The sequence below is a fragment of the Lissotriton helveticus genome, chromosome 9, assembly GCF_964261635.1.
Source record: "Lissotriton helveticus chromosome 9, aLisHel1.1, whole genome shotgun sequence".
NCBI lineage: Eukaryota > Metazoa > Chordata > Amphibia > Caudata > Salamandridae > Lissotriton > Lissotriton helveticus.
In genome coordinates this window covers 1,263,303,895-1,263,325,821 of record NC_136070.1, presented here as the reverse complement: position 1 = coordinate 1,263,325,821, position 21,927 = coordinate 1,263,303,895, and the positions used below count along the sequence as shown (strand labels likewise).

Here is a 21,927-nt window from a genome sequence, read left to right as displayed (position 1 = left end):
TATCTCCAAAAACTAACACCTGCCCTGAGCAGTTCTTAGCCATGTTATCCAATGGGAGGTGGGTAACATGGCTAAGAGCATTAGCTCGGTAATGGATGAATATCGCTGACTTTTCAGCGATATTCATGCATTGCGGCTGTTTTTTATCGCATTTGCGATAAACCTTGATAATAGCAAGGTTTATCTGCGATAATTTCTGACGATGCTTAGCGGTAAAAAATTCGTTGCTAAGCATCGTTAGCGATAAATATCGCTTAACGTTGGTAATATGCCCCTCAGTCCTGTGAATATTGTGTATTATGTGCAAACCTTTTTGATTGGCAATTTCTTTTTTAATTTTAATTTCTCCTTATTTTCCTTCTCTCCTCTCAAGTTGTATTTCTTATAATTACTTACTTTTTTTCATCTACTGTTACTATACATTTTATTTCTACAATCTGCCCTTCGGCGGACTATTGGTCCCATTTTATGAGTTATAATTAACAACCTAGTTTGCACTTGTCTCAAGCCACCTTTTCCTGCAGTAACAGAACCAATTAACCTACTTTCTGCCATGACAGTTACAATGACAACCACCATGGCTGCTTTCTTCAATTATCAGTGAAGGCAAGCACTTTCTCTTTTTTAGCCTTCTGCTCCTTATTAAATATGACCTTTTAGGCAATTGACCTTCTTTGATATTCTCAACTGTTATGCATGTAAACTTCACCAGTTCAACATAGTAACTTATAGAGTTACTGGAAAACAAGACAGTTTCCACTTCATTACACAATTTACATTTCCTCATCTCTTCAAGACAGCTTCCTTTCTCCATAATGGGGCCGTTTTTCCACCTATGTCACTTTCACTTACATTTTGATCTACACGTTGGCCATTTCTTCTTTTCTCTGTTTACACCTGAAATTTACTATTTCGGCCTAGGGTTGCTTTCATTTTATTTACATATTTTTTCGATTTCCTTCACGAATCCTTTCTTTGTTATCATCTGCACATTCTTCTGTCCTTTTTTCTCAATATTATACACTACAGTGTCGGTGCCTATTCATTATAAATAGTTTTCAGCCTTGAGAAAGCCCTATAAGGACCTAAACACGTGTCCCTGACCATCCACCACATTTGGACCTTCTGAAAGTATCAATCGCTGGATTCACAACTCCCCGTTCTACAATGTAAGTCCTTTAATCTTGGACTTTGTGGCAGGGGATGTCCCTTGTGGCTCTTTCGTAGTTTATGACACACCACACTTTCTGTTGTATTTGCCTGATGCACTTAGGGAACAATATGATTTATATTTACCAATACAACTTTGGTTACCTTTGGAAGGGTATTCGCCCTAGTTCAATCTATACCATACATTTTCTTCATTGCGTTGGTCACTTGAGGCGGGCAGGCAAGTGAGTCACATTCTCAATTACACTAGGAGAAGCACAGACTCTTTTGTCCCTTGTACCTCGTCACTAGAAATATCTCTTTGGGTGAGTGATAATTTACAAGCACCCAATGATCACTGTATACCTCATTTATATGTACTAGACCGAAACGTGTATGATATTACCTGTAAGTGAGCCATCGCATGCCTCTGTCGCCTTGCTAGAATTCATTTCTCTGGCTCCCCTTTGCTTGTAAGAGAAAGTATAGAAACTATGGGGTATTTCGTAGCGTCCTCTCCAGTATCGAGGCAAAGCATGGAAATACACCTTTGACGCTGATCTGCGCCCCGGCAAGGAGCCGGCAGCTGTTGGGACTCCTTCTTAGCCTAAGGAAAGTCCAAACAATGTCAGATTCCTTGCTGGGCACAGAAGTGTGTGCCGACCACTGTGGCCATCATCAAGCAATGGAAAATGTATACATGTCTGGTACCCCCACACGCAAGAGACGGCAGAGAGCCAAGTGAGGGTCAAGCCATAGGGATGTGAAAATGTTAAAGATATGACAAACATAATGTTCAGGGGCCCAATTCACAGAACTAAATTAAGACAAAAGCCTAAACTTCCTACTTTTGGTATTCACAGAAGTTAGGATTTTGTCTTAAGTTTGTCTTAAGACAGACTTAAGACAGACTTAAGTTAGGATTTTGTCTTAAGTTTGTCTTAAGTCAGTCTTAAGTTTATCTTAAGACAAATTTAAGACAAAATCCTAACTTCTGTGAATACCAAAAGTTTTAAGTTTAGGATTTTGTCTTAAATTAGTTCTGTGAATCGGCACCATCATTATTATCTGGCCAGCGACTCAAGGCAATGATAATCTTGCTTGCACCAATAGGTGCCTTAGGTCGGACAGAATTGGAAAATATATAGTTTTATGCTCAATCAACCATCTTGCCCATAGCAATAGGCACCAACCAGGGATCCACATTCAGTGACTGCTCACTCACTTAACCATCTTGCAGGAACTGGCCCCACCAGTAGGCCCCAACAAGTGACATACCCTCAGAGATTCCACATTCAATCGACTAACTAACTTTAAAGGGCTATAACATGGAGCAGATCCTTAGAAATTAAAAGTCATATGTTGTGGAATATTTTGAAGCTCAGCTTGAGAGCTGGATCATAGTGTATGCTGCTCAGGGCCTGAAGTTCATGTAAACAAGGTCCACGTCTCATTCAATAATATTCTTGTGTTAAATGCTTCCTCCATCTAGGTTTCACTGGTTAGACTTTCAGCACTTTTAAGTAACGAGTTGAGGGGTGACCATGAGTTGAGGGTTAACCATGAGTTGAGGGTTAACCATGAGTTGAGGGGTGACCATGAGTTGAGGGGTGACCATGAGTTGAGGGTTAACCATGAGTTGAGGGTTAACCATGAGTTGAGGGGTGACCATGAGTTGAGGGGTAACCATGAGTGGAGGGTTGACCATGAGTTGAGGGGCGTCCATGAGTTGAGGGTTGACCATGAGTTGAGGGTTAACCATGAGTTGAGGGTTGACCATGAGTTGAGGAGTGACCATGAGTTGAGGATTGACCATGAGTTGAGGGGTAACCATGAGTTGAGGGGCGAACATGAGTTGAGGGGTAACCATAAGTTGAAGGTTGACCATGAGTTGAGGGGCGAACATGAGTTGAGGGGTAACCATGAGTTGAGGGTTGACCATGAGTTGAAGGGTAACCATGAGTTGAGGGGTGGCCATGAGTTGAGGGTTAACCATGAGTTGAGGGGTGACCATGAGTTGAGGGTTATCCGTGAGTTGAGGGGTGACCATGAGTTGAGGGTTGACCATGAGTTGAGGGTTAACCATGAGTTGAGGGTTGACCATGAGTTGTGGAGTGGCCATGAGTTGAGGGTTGACCATGAGTTGAGGGGTGACCATGAGTTGAGGGGTGACCATGAGTTGAGGGTTAACCATGAGTTGAGGGGTGACCATGAGTTGAGGGGTGACCATGAGTTGAGGGGTAACCATGAGTTGAGGGGTGACCATGAGTTGAGGGGTGCCCATGAGTTGAGGTGAGACCATGAGTTGAAGGGTTGACCATGAGTTGAGGGGTGACCATGAGTTGAGGGTTAACCATGAGTTGAGGGGTGACCATGAGTTGAGGGGTAACCATGAGTTGAGGGGTAACCATGAGTGGAGGGTTGACCATGAGTTGAGGGGCGTCCATGAGTTGAGGGGTGACCATGAGTTGCGGGTTAACCATGAGTTGAGGGTTGACCATGAGTTGAGGAGTGACCATGAGTTGAAGATTGACCATGAGTTGAGGGGTAACCATGAGTTGAGGGGCAAACATGAGTTGAGGGCTAACCATGAGTTGAAGGATGACCATGAGTTGAGGGGCGAACATGAGTTGAGGGGTAACCATGAGTTGAGGGTTGACCATGAGTTGAAGGGTAACCATGAGTTGAGGGGTGGCCATGAGTTGAGGGTTAACCATGAGTTGAGGGGTGACCATGAGTTGAGGGTTATCCGTGAGTTGAGGGGTGACCATGAGTTGAGGATTAACCATGAGTTGAGGGTTAACCATGAGTTGAGGGTTGACCATGAGTTGAAGAGTGACCATGAGTTGAGGGTTGACCATGAGTTGAGGAGTGACCATGAGTTGAGGGGTAACCATGAGTTGAGGAGTGACCATGAGTTGAGGGGTAACCATGAGTTGAGGGGTAACCATGAGTTGAGGAGTGACCATGAGTTGAGGGTTAACCATGAGTTGAGGGGTAACCATGAGTTGAGGAGTGACCATGAGTTGAGGGGTAACCATGAGTTGAGGGTTAACCATGAGATGAGGAGTGACCATGAGTTGAGGGTTAACCATGAGTTGAGGGGTAACCATGAGTGGAGGAGTGACCATGAGTTGAGGGGTAACCATGAGTTGAGGGGTGACCATGAGTTGAAGGGTTGACCATGAGTTGAGGGGTAACCATGAGTTGAGGGGTGACCATGAGTTGAGAGGTGACCATGAGTTGAGGGTTAACCATGAGTTGAGGGGTGACCATGAGTTGGGGGTTAACCATGAGTTGAGGGGTAACCATGAGTTGAGGGTTAACTATGAGTTGAGGGGTGACCATGAGTTGAAGGGTGACCATGAGTTGAAGGGTTGACCATGAGTTGAGGGGTAACCATGAGTTGAGGGGTAACCATGAGTTGAGGAGTGACCATGAGTTGAGGGGTAACCATGAGTTGAGGGGTGACCATGAGTTGAAGGGTTGACCATGAGTTGAGGGTTAACCATGAGTTGAGGGGTAACCAAGGGTTGAGGTTGACTATAATTTGAGTGATTACACGTTGTGACGCATCTGACAAGTAGAGCGGGCGGAGTCATTTAGGCATTTTGATGTGCAGATCTGTATCTCATAACAAGAAGTCTTCTTAGGTCTGAGCCAAGCAGCGCATTGACTGCGCTTGAAGTGTTTTTAGGAGCGTCATGAAGGGTCCATGTCGCAATGTTTGCTACCTTGTCTGTAGGGGACAAAGGACCGGTGCAACAGTTAAGTTTGCTGAGAAAACCTGAGGCTATCTGTATCTATGAAAAGGTATATGTTATGTTTACTTTTCTATTTTTCTTCTGATGGTCATCACCTCTTGAGGGAGGTTGGGCTTAAGCGAGCGGATACAGTGTTTCTAGGGTTTTGTGAACTGAAATGTGATGTTTGTAAATTTTTCATTCCACTATCCTTGATGATATTTTTAAGTGGTTGCACTTATAGAACTGCGGTTATATAGTATATGTTTGCGGTTCTATGCATGTCGTCACTTTATAATGGACAGTTACAGTCGTTTTTAGATGCTGCATGTAACAGACTGAAGCTTTTATACTTTTTTAATTGTTGGTCTTAATATGTACCATTGTTTTATTATTGTTTTATGTTATGTGTTCTGTATCATGATAAAGATACATTTGTGTCTATAAAAGTTGAAATAAATACTTATTATGACTATAATTCCTAAAATAAATCGTTGGAGATGTTACTACTAATATTAGTGGCTGGAAAGAGACATCACCATTTCCTAGGCATTGTAAAGAGGCTGGGGTAGAGAGCGAGAGAAGTAAGATTTAAAAGAAACTAAAGCTTGCCAGATGTTTGAACACATTTTCCCATAGACACAGAATGGGTCAAACTCTTTGATACATCTGGCCCGTTTACATCACTTGCACCTGAACAGCCATTGGGCAAGAGAGCTCTTTCGAGCAGTCCTTGCGTAAGAGGAGTTGCTTGCGGCAGACCTTGTAGGTGAGGGACGTCCTGAATCAGAGGTATTGAGTGACGAGGTGGCTCTCAGGGGAGTCTATCTAAGGTTTTGTGGCACAACCTGAGAGGGACCGGAGAGGCTGGTTGTATGTCAATACAACGCGGGCTTTTACCCCGCATGCCATTACAACGCAGGGGTTACAATGAAAGTCGTTACAACGACTTTCGCTGGAGGGCGCTGGATAGTGGAATAGTTTAATTTTCTATTCCAACTCCAGCCCACGTTGACAGTAGGGAAGGTGTTGGATAGAACATTTAACTATTCCCTATCCAACAGCGCCCTCCAGCGAAAGTCGTTGTAACGGCTTTCGTTGTAATCCCCACGTTGTTATGGCTGTTCTCCGAGAGGCTAGACTCACACAGAAGGTGGCACAACTACACTGGGGCCCTCATTTACAAGAGGCCTCGCCCTTGGTGCATCACTTCTAATGAAGGCCTCTCAATCATAACTATGAGGCACACAAAGCCCCCCTGTGTGACCTTTTATGGTGCACAGCAATGCAGCTCAAGTCGCTGCGTTGCCTTCTCAGTGCATTGGGGAGTCATGCCGTGGGCGATCCAGTTGGTGTTCCCACTCACCCACAAAGGTTTTTAGCTCATTCCCAAAGAACATAGCGTACATTTGGGTATGCGTCAAATATATGCGCCTCCCCAGGGCAGGCGCAACAGTTGTTTTTGTTAAAGAAGGTGTCCCTTCCTGCACAAAAACAACCAGATTTGAACGCAGGAACCCGTGCTCCATGGTGCAAGGGTGTCTGTATTGGCGCAAGGCTGCCTAAACGGTGCCAAGGAACAACAGAGATACACCTTATTGTTGTAAAAACGACGCATCCTTGCACTTTCCTTATGGCACGGCGCTGCAAGCTGCCTTGTGGCGCTGCGTTGCGTCATTTCCTTGTAAATAAGCTCCTGGATATTTATATCTCCATCTAAGGCCTATTTCTCATCTAAAATCCAGTTCGCCGAGAACCGGCCAAGATGAATTTTTGACATTATCCAAGATCTAGCCTATTCCGACAGGGCCTCACTCAAACCCTCTCCCTCACAACTCCTCTGTGATTCTCTTAACTCTTTTTTCCTTGATAAAATCAGCACGATCAGAGCCAATATTCCCCCCGTCCCTCTCCTTCACTAATCCTTCGTTTCCCCCAGCTGTAGCACGTTTAGATTCTATTCCTCCTCTCACGGCTGATTCTTTTCTGTCCCTTCTTCCTCTGGTCAAGTCCGGCTCCCCGCTGGATCCCTGTCCTACTTACATCCTGAAACAGATGTATTCCTTTTGTCCCACACCACCCCTTATGTTTCTGAACAGTTCACTTTCCCAGGGTATTGTCACTCCATCCCTTAAATCGGCGGTAATTGTACCTATCTTAAAAAAATCTGGTGCTGAGACTTCTGTTTCAGCCAACTACCGCCCTATCTCACTTCTGCCTTTCCTGGCCAAGGTACTGGAACGCCACGTAGTTAGAACTTTGAGCACCTTCGTGGAAAGGAACAGTGTCTTGGCCCCCAGGCAGGCTGGCTTCCGCCCTGCACACTCGACAGAATCCGTGGCTATATCTGTCCTGGACAACCTCCGAGAGGGTATGGACACTAATCAGCCCCAGGCCTTGGTTCTTCTCGATCTCTCCGCCGCATTCGACACGGTGGACCATGCCATCTTACTTTCACGTGTCGAGGTGGCGGGGATCGGGGGGTCGGTCCTGGTCTGTTTATCCTCCTTCCTGAGTGGCCGTACTCAAGCAGTTCGCTTGGGCGATTACTCAGCTGACTTCCGGCCTGTGCAGTGCGGGGTCCCCCAAGGTTCCTCACTGTCACCACTGTTATTTAATTTATACATTGCCCCTCTTATTTTTGCTTTACAACAGCTGGAGGTCTCTGTCTACAATTATGCAGATGATCTCCAGCTTATCTTCTCACTATCCCCTTCTTCCGTGTCTATATCCAATTTTCATTCTGTTATGACCTTCATTCAGGACTGGATGAACCACAACCTCCTGAAACTCAATCCCGATAAAACGGAATTGGTGTTGACGGGTGGTTGCTCCAGTCCATGGTCCTCACTCTTCTGGCCCCCTTCTTTAGGTCCCCCACCCACTCCCGTGTCCTCTGTTAAAACCCTCGGCTTTAAATTTAATAATCAACTTTCCCTTCATTCCCAAGTTAGTTCGGTTGTATCCTCAGCTTTTCTCTCCCTCCGGACAATTCGCAAAGTCTCCCGGTTTTTCACCCCATCTGCCCTCAAACTTATACTTCTGGCAATGGTGACGTCCCGCTTGGACTACGGCAATGCCCTTTATTGTGGCATGCCGGCGTACCTCGTGAGGCGTCTCCAGTTGGTCCAGAACCAGGCAGCTCGCCTGGTATTTAACCTACCCAAATCACATCACGTCACGCCCCTTCTCAAATCTTTACACTGGCTCCCAGTTCAGCAACGTGCCCTATTCAAGCTGGGCTGCATCATCTGCAATGCCCGGTCCGGTTCTGCCCCTGTTTTTTATCAGTTCTGCAATCCACGACTACACCCCGAACAGAGAATTGCGCTCAGCCACCCAACAACTTCTCATTGTCCCCCGCTTCAAACGAAAAAAATGGGGGGGATCCAAGTTTTCCACTGTGGCTCCTGCCTTTTGGAACTCTCTCCCGCCTTGCTTGAGATCTTGTCCCCTGTATTCCCTTTTCCACAAAGCTCTTAAAACTTTTCTTTTTTCCCAGGCATTCCCCTCTTAAATCGGTCCCAGGCTCCTAGTTCTTCCTTCCTTGGGTTTGTAGTACTACAAAGCGCCATGAAACCGCTCGGTGTACGCGCGCTCTAGAAATATTTTTAAACTCAAACTCAAGTGTAGTTTCACTGCTTTGTGGAACCCACACATTTCAGTTGGAATCTGTAGAGTTCGTTGCAGATTCCTTCAAGAGTTACCTGACTTTTAGAGGTCCAAATACCCGTCTCTCTGCACAGGACACTGTGTGGCCGAGAACACAAGCTGGAGGACACATGTGGACTGATTTACAACCCCCTTGCGCCACTTTTGCGTCACTTTTCCCATGTTAGAAGTGACGCAAAAGAGGCGCAAGGGGCTTGTGAATCTGCCCCATGGTTTGTATTATGTTTTTTCCTCTGGGGTTATATCCTTTCCCTACCCCCAACAAATTTGGTGAAGCTCTCTTTCCCTTCGCGTCCTGGAAAGAGATTCATAGCACCCCTGGGCTGGAATTAAAATGCGACCCCACCTATGGTGAAAAGTGAAAGGTGACAAGTTTGTAAACGCTCGCACAAGAAGTTGTTTGTGGAAATTCACACACAGCCAAGGCAAACCTGTCCTGGTAACGCGGAGGGACGCCCCCTTCCTAACCTGTGAGACGGATCTATGAGCCCGATTCACAGAATGAACTTAAGACTCAATCCTAAACTTACTACTATTTTGGTATTCACAGAAGGCACTTACTACTTTTGGCATTCACAGAATGAACTTACTACTTTTGGTATTCACAGAAGTTAGGATTTTGTCTTAAGTTTATCTTAAAACAAACTTAAGACAGACTTAAGACAGACTTAAGACAAACTTAAGACAGACTTAAGACCAACTTAAGACAAACTTAAGACAGACTTAAGACAAACTTAAGACAGACTTAAGACAGACTTAAGACAGACTTAAGACAAAATCCTAACTTCAGTCTGTCTTAAGTCTGTTTTAAGTTTGTCTTAAGTCTGTCTTAAGACAAACTTAAGACAAAATCCTAACTTCTGTGAATACCGAAAGTAGTAAGTGCATTCTGTGAATACCAAAATAGTAGTAAGTTTAGGATTGAGTCTTAAGTTCATTCTGTGAATCGGGCCCATAGTGTAGTAGATGGGCCGATTTACTGAAATGAGGCCGAGCATGTAGCTTTATTTCAGTGTATTGTGAGGGCTCAAGCTGTCAAAATTCAGTTTTGTCTGGTGTGCCGAAAATCATGACACCTTTCTTGTGCAGAAGTATTATAAAACCCACATAGATGTCACCCCCGGGTTACATGAGACTTCTGTATGATACATTCAGAGCTGTTAAACTACAAAGGTCTTGTTTTGAGGCAGGATTTTAAATACTTCTGAGAAATTCTTCACTGCCAGCCAGTCCTGCCCCCTTAAGTCTCGAAGTTACACAAAGCCACGGAACTGTGCGGGTTGTAAAATGTGCCACGTTTCTGAACTTTGCTCAAGCAGCCTTGCTTTAGGCGTTTATAAAAAATGAAAGGACTTTCTGTGGTTTCTCTGAAAAACATTTCAAACAGGAATTCTTTAATGACAGGTCTACTTTTCCCTTGACTTTTTGCCCTGTCAACATGCGTTTAGCAGTTAAAGACTAGTTATGCTTTCAAGCTATGCACCCTTCATGGAAAATGCAAAACTTGAAGAAAAACTTAACCCCTTGCACGCTGATGACGGAACCGCTCCGTCATCAGCTGCGGGTGCGCTGTGCTGATGACGGAGCGGTTCCGTCATGGCCTGCCCCGCTCGATAGAACGCTCATGCGCGGCGCGAATCCCGCGCCTGCGCTGAGGGTTCTATTGAGCGGGGCGGGCACCAGCATGCGGCCGCCGCGCGGCCGCCCCGCCCCCTTAGCACTGCGGCGGAATAGCCGCCGCAGTAAAGGGGTTAATGTACTTGTGAAAACATCTGTGCATGCACCAGTGAGTAATTTGTAAAAAAAAATGAGTGCTAGGGCCCTCCTTAGGAGGTCCCCACCGCTTTCATCACCCTTTGCCCCCGCCAGCGCCACCAATGACACCACCAACACAACTACTAACTATCCGACCCCTAGTAGTGAAAATCCAGAATTCCAGGGCCCCAACATTATAAGAAAAAACGTGGGCATCAAGTATTAGTCATTCTAAAAGTATATTGAATTTGTAAACAAATGTTTTTGTGCTAGTCTATAAATCAGACAAACAGCGCCACCATGTGGCAGACTATCATAAGTCCCTGTGTTGATGATTAAGTGCCGGTATGGAGCGTTGGAAACTACCGGCTCAAATTAAGCACTAGTATGCACCCATTAATAAGTGAAATAACCCAAACTTTGAACTGTTTGCTAGTAAAAGGGTCACTGTGTAAACTCCGGCGCACACACAGTAGGTACCCACTCTTGTAGGGTGGAGGGACCTGCAGAGGTAGCGATACTCTTCAAGTCAGGCAAGAATGGATATTTCTAAGCGCAAAATGGTGTTAGCTGGGATGTATGACGTTGCAACGCATACTTTTACATCGCATGCCTTTACAACGCGGTTTTTACAATGAATACCTTTACAACGCATAGTGCTTTGGGGCGCTGGATAGTGAATAGTTTAATTTACTATTCCAACTCCAGTCCCCGTGGACACTAGGGAAAGTGTTGGACAGTAAATTAAACTTATTCCCTATCCTAGAGCGCCCCCCAGCGCAATGCGTTGTAATGGTTTGCGTTGTAAAAGTTGCGTCGTAAAGGCACTGCGTGGTAAAAGTTGCATTGTAAAGGATGTTTCCCTGTTAGCTGAATCCATAAGACTGTTTTGAGTGCCCGCCACCAGAGGGCACCACCGTTCAGGGCAGAATTATGGGCCCGATGAACAACATTGTATTAGCTAAAAGTGGTAGCAATTTGTGCACCAGGTTTTAGCTGATCCAAGTGTATTTTGCAAACTTCCCTTTGTACCAGTAGGTCAGTACGGAAAATACCGAATCACAATGGGTCGCAGTTCAACCTATCTCATGAATAATAATGAGGTAGGTTGCAAAGTGCCACCCACTACTGCCATGACAGGGACGGTAGCCTGCTGGTTTCAGCAGGCCACCTTGCCTGTGACTGCTTTTAAATAAAGCTATTTTTTTTCGGGGGGGGTCAATGCAGCCTGTTTTCTTTGAAGGGAAACCAGGAAAAAAAACACCTGTAAAAAAAATGTTTCAGTCGCAAAGCGTTAATACATACCACAAGGAATTTCTACTTGGCAGTGGCATTATAAACATGCCCCTTTCAAACAATGATTCCTTATGATTTCCTAAACCCATTTAGCGATTTGGCAACATGGCATCAAATTGCTAAATGAATTTAGTACATTCTAAAAAAAAATTTTTTTGTGCACACCCATCAATTTACCCAATCACAGAGGGCCCGATTCACAGAACTAACTTAAGACAAAATCCTAAACTTACTACTTTTGGTATTCACAGAAGTTAGGATTTTGTCTTAAGTTTGTCTTAAGACAGACTTAAGACAGACTCAAGTTAGGATTTTGTCTTAAGTTTGTCTTAAGTCTGTCTTAAGACAAACTTAAGACAAAATACTAACTTAAGTCTGTCCTAAATCTGTCTTAAGTGTGTCTTAAGACAAACTGAAGACAAAATCCTAACTTAAGTCTGTCTTAAGTCTGTTTTAAGTTTGTCTTAAGTCTGTCTTAAGTAGTTTGTCTTAAGTCTGTCTTAAGTTTGTCTTAAGACAAACTTAAGACAAAATCCTAACTTCTGTGAATACCAAAAGTAGTAGGTTTAGGATTTTGTCTTCAGTTAGTTCTGTGAATCGACCCCGGAGTTTGTAACACGAAACTGTGTTAGTGAATCTGGCGCCTAGATTTTAAGGCTGGGCGGTGGTGGGGAGGGGCATCACATTGTCTCTGCACCTACCAACGTGGCCAATGCCCTTGCACCAGCTCTGGGTGTTTCCCCTTAATGCTGTTGCATTTTAAGTTCAGAAACCTTTGTCATCAGAGAGCTTTGCTTGTTAAATGGCTGATCCTTTACCAATAGGTCTGACTCCAAGGTCAAACAGTGCTCAAGAATTGTAGTAACTCATGGTATTAGCAGGGATCTACCAAAATCAGATTTTTTACAATGGGGTTCACTTTAATAACATCAAAAGGCCATTTAGGGGCATATTATTAAGAAACGGCGTTAAAATTATCACCGCTTTGGCGACAGAAAACTGCTGCTAAAGCGGCGATAATGGGCTTGATAATATGCCCTTGTGAATTCCCATAGACGCCCATGTTCTGGTGTGAACCTGGGCTTCTCTTGGAATTCAAAAAATCAAATGGGGAAGGATCACTTGTCCTGCATGAACCAGGGTATGCAGGAGATAGAGCAAAGGTGTCTCCAATAAAAAACCCTCATGCACGTGTTGGGAAGCATGGATAGCGGTATATCTTGGTTCTCTGCTCTTCATACACGTGTGTGCATAATCATAGGGTTAGTTTCGGTATGCAGCCTCCACCAGGAGGATCTTACCCTTGGTTAAAAACAGTAGTGACCCAGTGACGTGGACAGTGTTCAAAATTTTTAAAAAACACCCGGATAACCAGAAATTGAATTTTATTGGGTCTGGGTTCGGGTGAATCCCATGAGGGAATGCTCAAGATCAGTGCGTTCTGTTGAAAAGGATTAGGTTTTCAGGACACACTAGCATTACTTTGAAATAAAAATGGCCGACATGTTTCAGCCCTATCTGCCAGGATACGGACTTAAGGGCTTTCTTCAGGACCAATAGGGGTAGGTGAAAGTGGTACTGGTTTACTAAACTTTAGCAAGCAAGTGGTAGAAAAAGGGAAATTCTCAACCTGTTTTCTTCTTTGAGGTCTCGATGTACCTGTGAAACAGACATTATATGTACAAACACAACAAGGGAAAAGGGTAAGGAAGACACATAACGTAGTGAATTCACTACTACACAACGCAATTTTGATGCAACTAAAAATGGCAATACTTCATAACCCCCAGTAACTGGCAGTGTCAACTCTCTCTTTCTCCACAAACGTGTACCATGCAAAAAGTTTTTTGATTACTGTAGTGATGGTGTGTTCTTATGGTCATGCAAGGTAAAATGGAGCTCAACTATCTCCTATTGGTCAGATAACCGTGTTTGTCATCTTGAGTCATCATGATCTCTTTAAATATGGACTATAGCGATTTTTCATGCAAAAAAAGTTGAAATTTGTGTGTTTATACAAAAAGCTCATTTTCCATGTGATATTATCGTCCTCAATGTTGTCAAAAATACTCATTTTTTTTTTTTTTAAATTTGTTTTTATTGCAGGTAATAAAGTTGGCACATTAGTGGCACCTGATACGTAGGAAAAACCAGGAGGACGTCAATAGAATCAGCTCTATACACGGCCATTCAGCCCACAACCCGGGGGTCGGGCGGCGTGTGCCAGCAGTCCACAGGGGAGCAATTCTCCATTCCAGTAAAGTGCAACAGGTGAAATGAGTATATCTCGTCCGCTTTTCTAAACAACCCAACAAAACAAAACATCCCCTCCCCAGTCCCCAATCAGATTCATCCCCCCAGAGGAGGTAATTGCTAGATGCAGTCGTACAGTAGTCTAGTGCCCTCGGAAACCGAGAGCGCTCCCACTCCTCTTTCCCCCTCCCCCCACCCCCTCGTCATCAGCAGCGTATCGTGTGGTCAACCAGTTCGTGAGAAGAGACTCAGTTCTCTCTCGGGGGTCCAACCCACCCATGATCTGTTATTGAGGCCCGGGTCCCTCTCCAACTGTATAATCAGAGTCAGTATGTGTGTCATGGTCGCGCAGGGCCTGCACCAACGCCTCCCATGCCTGCGCCGCTTCTAGAGCCCTCTCATCCCTTCGCCGCTGCACCTGTTGGTATCTCAACGTACTTTCTCTTCCCGCCCACTTGAGAAGTTCATTACGCCATTTATCACCTGTAGGACCAACTCGCGCCTTCCAGTGTCTGGTGATTTCCCGTTTGGCAAGGAGCAACCCTAAATCTATAAACTTATTTGTAATCTTGTGTTTAGGGGTATGCGGAAACCAGTGTAGGATCCCCACAGCTGCATCTATCTGTATCGACCGACCTGTCACTTCAGTCAGTGTCTCTCCCGCAAACGACCAGTAAGCAGTCAGCATAGGGCAGGACCACAGCATGTGTATGAGGTCCACTCCGTCCGCCCTGCATCTAGGGCATGCCGCGGTCTCTAGGTTGAAGTATTTCTGCAACTTCTCCGGTGTCAGATAGGCTCGATGTAAAATGTAGAAGTGGACCAGTTGGAACCGGGCGTTACGCGTGCCCTTCCAGGCCTGTCGCAACAGCTGGGCCCACGCGGTCTCCGGGATGTCTTTTCCTATGTCCAATTCCCACCGGGCCCTAAGATCCGACAAGGGGGTCAGTCTGTCCTCTATCATTCTAGAATATAAGCAGGAGACAGCTGTAACCGTTCCTGCAGACATCATGACGTATTGGCACGCCGCCGACACCTGCGGTTCCCCCTGACCCATCCTCCAATGCGCCTGGAGCGCCCTCGTGACCGCCGCATGGAGCAGAAAATCGCCTCTAGGGACATCATAGCGGTCCAGTAGCTCCTGGAAGGGCAACAACGTCCCGTCCTCGTAGAGGTCACCTACGGTCTGTAGACCTAGCTCCTCCCATTCACCTAATAGTGACCAGTCGCCACCATGGGGTAACGCCGTGAGCATTCCCATCGGGATCTCCGGGGCATAAGGTCTCAGTTTTCCCAGTCTACGATGCGTCCTGTTCCAACACGAGCGTATGGTGCGTTCCTCCTGAGTGAGGTCTCGCAGATCAATCCTCTGCTGGAGTGCAATATACGATAGGACATGTCTGGGCATGCCAGTGCCCCGCACCTCTTCCGGTCCCCGAAACTCACGCGCCACCTCCTGGGTATAGACCTGCAACTGAGCAGCTAAGTAGTACGTCTCAAAGTCAGGCGCCGCCAATCCCCCCTCCGCCCTAGGTCTCTGCAAGGTTCTTAGTGCCACTCGTCGGCGGCCTGAGCCCCATAAGAACGCTACTATCATGGACTCCAGACCCTGGAAACTAGCCCTCGGGATCCAGATTGGCAGCGTTCTGAAATAGTATAGCAGGCGAGGGAGTGCCACCATCTTCAGTAGCGCAATTCTTCCCGCCACCGACAAGGGCAGGGTGGACCAAAAGGCCGTGCTACCTCGGAGCGCTCGGATGCCTCTGGATATGTTGCCCTCAAGTATGTCAGCAGGACGATGGTAAACGCGCACCCCCAGGTATTGAAAGCAAACCGGCTCCCATCTGATCTCTCTATGAATGTCCGGTTCGGGACTATCGCTGCGGACCGGGAACAGGCAGGTCTTAGCCCAATTTACTCGAAGCCCCGACACCGATCCAAAAGTCGTGAGCACTGAATCAGCTCCAGCCAGGGCCGCCCCAGCATCTTTTAGGAAAAGCAACAAGTCATCCGCGTAGAGGGATATGTACTGGTGGCCCGTCGGAGACTGTAATCCCCTGTAGTGGGCCCCAGTGCGGATCGATATAGCCAGCGGCTCCACCGCCAGGGCAAATAGTAATGGGGAGAGCGAGCAGCCCTGTCTCGTGCCCCGCTCAACGGGGTAACGCCGAGAAATCAGTGGGCCCGCCTTCACCCTAGCCACCGCTGACGAGTATAAAACCGCAGTCCACCTTAGGAACTCCTCACCTAGACCAAACCTCTCCAGCACTCTGTGGAGGTAAACCCATTCCAAGCTGTCGAAGGCTTTCTCCAAATCGATCGAGAGAATCATAGGATCAGGAGCATAGGCATGATCCCCCTCCAACAGTCGGAACAAACGTCGAATGTTCATCGAAGTATTACGTCCGGGGATGAAGCCCGCCTGGTCCGCATGCACTAGTGAGCGCATGTGGTCCATCAGTCGTGTGGCCAATACGCTGCTCAAGATCTTATAGTCGACCGTGAGCATGGAGAGCGGCCTATAAGACGCCGGCTCTACGCCCTCACGGTCAGGCTTGAGTAGAGGTATCACCAGGGCCTCTCGCATCGAGCCCGGCAATCGCCCCAAAGTCTTCGCCTCCTTATATACCTGTAGGAGTTTGGGGGCCAGGAGCTCAACGTATACCGCATAAAACTCCACTGGGATCCCATCCAGGCCCGGTGTTTTGTTTCGCGCCATGTTTTTTATGGCGTGTTTGATCTCTCCAATCTCCACGTCTCGTCCCAGGGTCTTCGCCCGTTCCGGATCCAGAGCGGGGATCGGCAGATCGCTAAGGAAGGTGTCCGTCGGGGTAGTGTCCGGGGTTAAGCGACTACGATAGAGCTGCTCATAGTAATTCCAGAAGCAGTGAAGGATTTCGGGTTGAGTATAGACCTCATTGCCTTCCGCAGTGCGCATGGCCACAATCGGCGATGTTCGTCTCGTCGGGTTGGCAAGCCAAGCTAGTAGCTTACTCGATTTGTCGCCTTCAGCCAGTGATCTAGTCAGGTAAGTTTTATGGTCATAGCTCCGTAGTCGTTCAACTTCTACGGCCACAGCCTCCTTAGCCGCTAGGGTCTGTTGTTGGAGCTCCGGGCGGCCCGGGCGGGCCAGTTCCAGGTCGCGGAGGACTCGATCAGCTTTCGCCAGGTCCTCCAGAATTATGCGGCGCACTCCAACCTTCTGCGTTATACAATAACCTCGAACGACCACTTTAAAGGCGTCCCACTCTGTGGCTCTCTCAGCGGTCGTGCCCTCATTCGTCTCAAAGTATCCCGCAATCTTGTCCTCCAGGTCACTACGGAACACCTGGTCGTCCAGCAATTCTGGGCGTAACTTCCAGGTCGGCACACAGGAGGCGCCACGAAGCCACCGGAGATCGACCAGTAATGGATTATGGTCGGATATGGTCCTCGTCAGGTACTCAGAGCGTATGACCGAAGAAGCCACCTCCCCCGACTTGTCAAAAATACTCATATCGTGCGCGCTTTATAGGTATATTAAGCCGCTCATGCCGATGGGCGTTAGGCGCGAGAGTGCGTACCTGAAGTGTAGATCAATTACACCTCCTTCGGGTGTTACAAGGGCTTCGAGGGGGCTAGATTGGAAAAGAACATTCGGACGATAATATCACATGGAAAATGAGCTTTTTGTATAAACACACAAATTTCAACTTTTTTTGCATGAAAAATCGCTATAGTCCATATTTAAAGAGATCATGATGACTCAAGATGACAAACACGCTTATCTGACCAATAAGAGATAGTTGAGCTCCATTTTACCTTGCATGACCATAAGAACACACCATCACTACAGTAATCAAAAATCTTTTTGCATGGTACACGTTTGTGGAGAAAGAGAGAGTTGACACTGCCAGTTACTGGGGGTTATGAAGTATTGCCATTTTTAGTTGCATCAAAATTGCGTTGTGTAGTAGTGAATTCACTACGTTATGTGTCTTCCTTACCCTTTTCCCTTGTTGTGTTTGTACATATAATGTCTGTTTCACAGGTACATCAAGACCTCAAAGAAGAAAACAGGTTGAGAATTTCCCTTTTTCAACCACTTGCTTGCTAAAGTTTAGTAAACCAGTACCACTTTCACCTACCACTATTGGTCCTGAAGAAAGCCCTTAAGTCCGAATCCCGGCAGATAGGGCTGAAACATGTCGGCCATTTTTATTTCAAAGTAATGCTAGTGCGTCCAGAAAACCTAATCCTTTTCAACAGAACGTACTGATCTTGAGGATTCCCTCATGGGATTCACCCGAACCCAGACCCAATAAATTTCAAATTCTGGATATCCGGGTGTTTTTTAAAAATTTTGAACACTGTCCACGTCACTGGGTCACTACTGTTTTTAACCAAGGGTAAGATCCTCCTGGTGGAGGCTGCATACCAAAACTAACCCTATGATTATGCACACACGTGTATGAAGAGCGGAGAACCAAGATATACTGCTATCCATGCTTCCCAACACGTGCATGAGGGTTTTTTATTGGAGACACCTTTGCTCTATCTCCTGCATACCCTGGTTCATGCAGGACAAGTGATCCTTCCCCATTTGATTTTTTGGATTGAGATAAGGAAACTGAAGGATCAGTTATTTCTTCCTCCCTTTCATTGATTAGTAGTACTTCTCTTGGAATTCTCAAGGGCATATTATCAAGCCCATTATCGCCGCTTTAGTGGCAGTTTCCTGCCGATAAAGCGGCGATCAATTTAACGCTGTTCTTGATAATAATATGCCCCTTATTGTTTTCTGTAAATGGAAGGAATAATTTGGGCAAAGAGTGTACAGATTTAGGACCTGAGCTACCTTCATGTTCCATGTTTGTATTCAAATGTAAAAAGTCATTAGTCGGCTGCAGTCTAACACGCGTGTATTCCTTTTCCCGCAGATACGTGTCCGGGAGAACATCCACATCTCTGGGACTATGCAGATGAGCCCAGAATGGTGTCAGCCATGGAGACCGACATCTACGACACGATCCTGGAGACCACTGATGGAGCCCGTGCAGATGCCAGCTGGTACATACCATACCCGCTGGGATTCCAAGTTACGCTTACGAGCTTCCTCATGCTGGAGATTGTCCTTGGCTTCAGCAGTAACCTCACCGTCCTGGTGCTGTACTGCATGCAGTCCAACCTGGTGGACTCGGTCAGCAACATGGTGACGATGAACCTCCACGTGCTGGACATCATCATCTGCGTGGTCTGCGTCCCGCTGACCATCGTCATCATTCTGATCCCACTGGAGCACAACATTGCCTTGGTCTGCTGCTTCCACGAGGCCTGTGTGACATTCAGCAGCATTGCGACAGCCATTAATGTGCTGGTGATCAGCCTGGACAGGTATGACATCTCGGTGCGACCAGCCAATCGAGTGCTCACGCCAAGCCGGATGGTGCTGCTCTTATCATGCGTCTGGTTTGCATCCCTCATGGTCTTCTTTATCCCTTTCTTTGAGGTAGAGTTTTTTGGTGACCCAGACCACATGGCCACCTGGCAGAACAAGACCCTGCTCTGCGTGAGCGTCAACGAGTACCACACAGAGTTGGGCATGTATTACCACCTGGTCATCCAGATTCCCATCTTCTTTGCTGCCGTGGCGGTCATGTTGGTGACGTACTACAAAATCCTGCAGGCTCTGAACATCAAAATTGGCAACCACTTCAAGAGAAGTCAACGGCGTAAAACCAAGAGGCGGAAGAAGAGGAAACCTTCGGATCAGAGCAGTGTAGGAGAAACAAAGAGACTCACACAGCCTCCAGCAGCGGCGGCCAATGCGCCCATGCGAGTGCAGGCTTCGGTCTCCGTGATAATCGCATTGAGGCGTGCCGTCAAGCGGCACAGGGACAGGCGCGCACGCCAGAAACGTGTCTTCCGGATGTCCCTTATCATCATCACCACCTTTCTGTTGTGTTGGGCCCCCATTTCGATTGTGAACCTTCTCATCCTCTGTGTGGGGCCCAGCGACTTGCTAGTCAAGATGCGCATCTGCTTCGTCGCCATGGCCTACGGCACCACCATCTTCCACCCGCTCCTCTACGCCTTCACGCGGCAAAAGTTCCGCAATGTGTTGAAGAGCAAAATGAAAAAGAGGGTGGTCTCCGTCCTGCAGGTCGATCCTGTTCCTGGGGGGACAGTTATCCACAACTCCTGGATCGAACCCAAGAAAAGGAGATCCAAGCTGGAAGTCAGTGACGCAACTGACCGTTGCCTAACGGACGCAGTGAAAGAATGACCACGCCGCAGGTCAGGCTGAAGTGTTGACTTTTTCTGGACAAAAAAGGGACAACTGGGTCACAGTGTAACCTGATTACTTCTCAGTGTAAAGCCTGTATAACCAAGCCAGACACACAGGGTGGCGAGCGCGTGGTAAAGATTATCACAGTATAAATCCTTGCTCCACGTTTCACGCACTGCCATTTCACCTCTGTTGCCTAGTTTCAGCAAAGGTACCAGTTCGCAAACGGTGTCCAAACCAAGCAGATTTTTGCCATTTGTAGATGGCTCACAGAGCCAGTAATGAGAGGAACTGCTGACAGCAAACGCGCCCACTTCCAAAATGGCCGTTGTGTCAAATTTATTAACTAGATTAGAAAATATTGTGAATTGTCATAAAAATTATTCTCATTGTGTGCTTCAAAACTGAAGTGTTTTTACTTACCAGAAGTGGAAAAGCATTTGGGGAAGGAGGTGTACTGAACAAGTTCACCCAGCAGAAGACCACTCTGTTCTGAAGCCGGCAAAGCCGCCACCATGTTGGCAGCCAGGACCCGGCCCGGTTGGCTTAGAAAGGACACCAGCAGAAATGTTTATATTTAGGAGATTCTTTTTCATTTCTTCTTTGAAGTTGTACAAGTAGGAGCCACTGCAAGTTTGGACCAATTCTTGCAAGCCTAGTTTAGGAAATCAAAAAATTTGCCCATTTCCATTAGAAAAAAGTTGTTTGTTGTCGTAGGATAATCGTAATTAACTTTGAACCAAGAAATCTGAGCACTGTCGAACGATTCCGAATGATGTTGTGTTTTGTTCACAGGTAAGAACTTCTCAGTTGTTCATTGCTGTTTTCCTCCACTGTCTTGTTTACTGAAACACAGTCTGTCGGCGCCATTCAAGCCAAACTAGAAGACACATAACTGTCCAGCTTCGCCTTGTCCTCATACACTTAAGATTACTGTTTTCATCTATAGAGGTCTATTTTCATCTATAGAGGTCTTTTTGTGTGTCTACCATCTGGTCTCATGACTTATCTCATGGTGAATCACTGCCAGGAAGACGCTGATTGCCGACTGGTGCCCCGACAAAGAACGCTTAACTGACTCGTCGGCAGCGGGAAATGGCAGCGGGGAAGGCCAGAGCGCTGAATGGAGAGAAATGTTCCTCAGACTCTGCATTTTATAAGGAAGATGACTCAGGGCTTGATGATTCATTGGAAAAATAGAAGCAAGTTACAAAAATGTTTTTTTTTCAAGGAAAGGTGTGTAATGGAAATTTCCCATTGGAGGTTGGTGCAATATAATGGCGCATCGGAGCTGTGGACCTCGCCTTGCCATTGACTTTAGAGAGCCATTAAATGCACACCATATCATGCATTAACAATCACTTTCTCTATGTTCCCTAATAAATATCAGATACTTTTGCTGAGACAGAGCATTGATCACTTATTTTATAGAAAGCTCCTCATCCAGGAAGTCCGTGGCTTCTAGCGACATGCTGATGCGATCACTTATTTGTTACTAAACGTTAGACTCACAATCTAGGAGGTGGTGAAGGAGTGTGTAAGTTTCTAAATGTGGTCAATAAATAGCACATTCAACCTGGACTTGAGATGAGCAAGCGAGCAATCCTCACTGGAAAGAAAATTTAAAACTGTTGGACAAGACATATTGGGCCCGATTCACAGAACGAACTTAAGACAAAATCCTAAACTTACTACTTTTGGTATTCACAGAAGTTAGGATTTTGTCTCAAGTTTGTCTTAAGACAGTCTTAAGACAGACTTAAGACAAACTCCTAACTTAAGTCTGTCTTA

General features: G+C 46.3%; 1 protein-coding gene across 2 annotated transcripts in view; it reads left to right on the top strand.

The window, feature by feature from the left end:
* LOC144783479 (G-protein coupled receptor 22-like) overlaps positions 1-21,539 on the top strand; it is a 172,383-nt gene extending 150,844 nt beyond the window's left edge. The window contains exons 2-3 of one of the 2 annotated variants that reach the window (XM_078662440.1): positions 13,722-13,886; positions 18,788-21,539. In XM_078662440.1, the coding sequence (XP_078518566.1) occupies positions 18,841-20,133 (1,293 nt within the window). In that variant the 5' untranslated portion in view covers positions 13,722-13,886; positions 18,788-18,840 and the 3' untranslated portion in view covers positions 20,134-21,539. The remainder of the gene's footprint in view (positions 1-13,721; positions 13,887-18,787) is intronic. The other variant, XM_078662441.1, reaches the window with a different exon arrangement.
* The last annotated feature ends 388 nt before the right edge of the window (positions 21,540-21,927 follow it).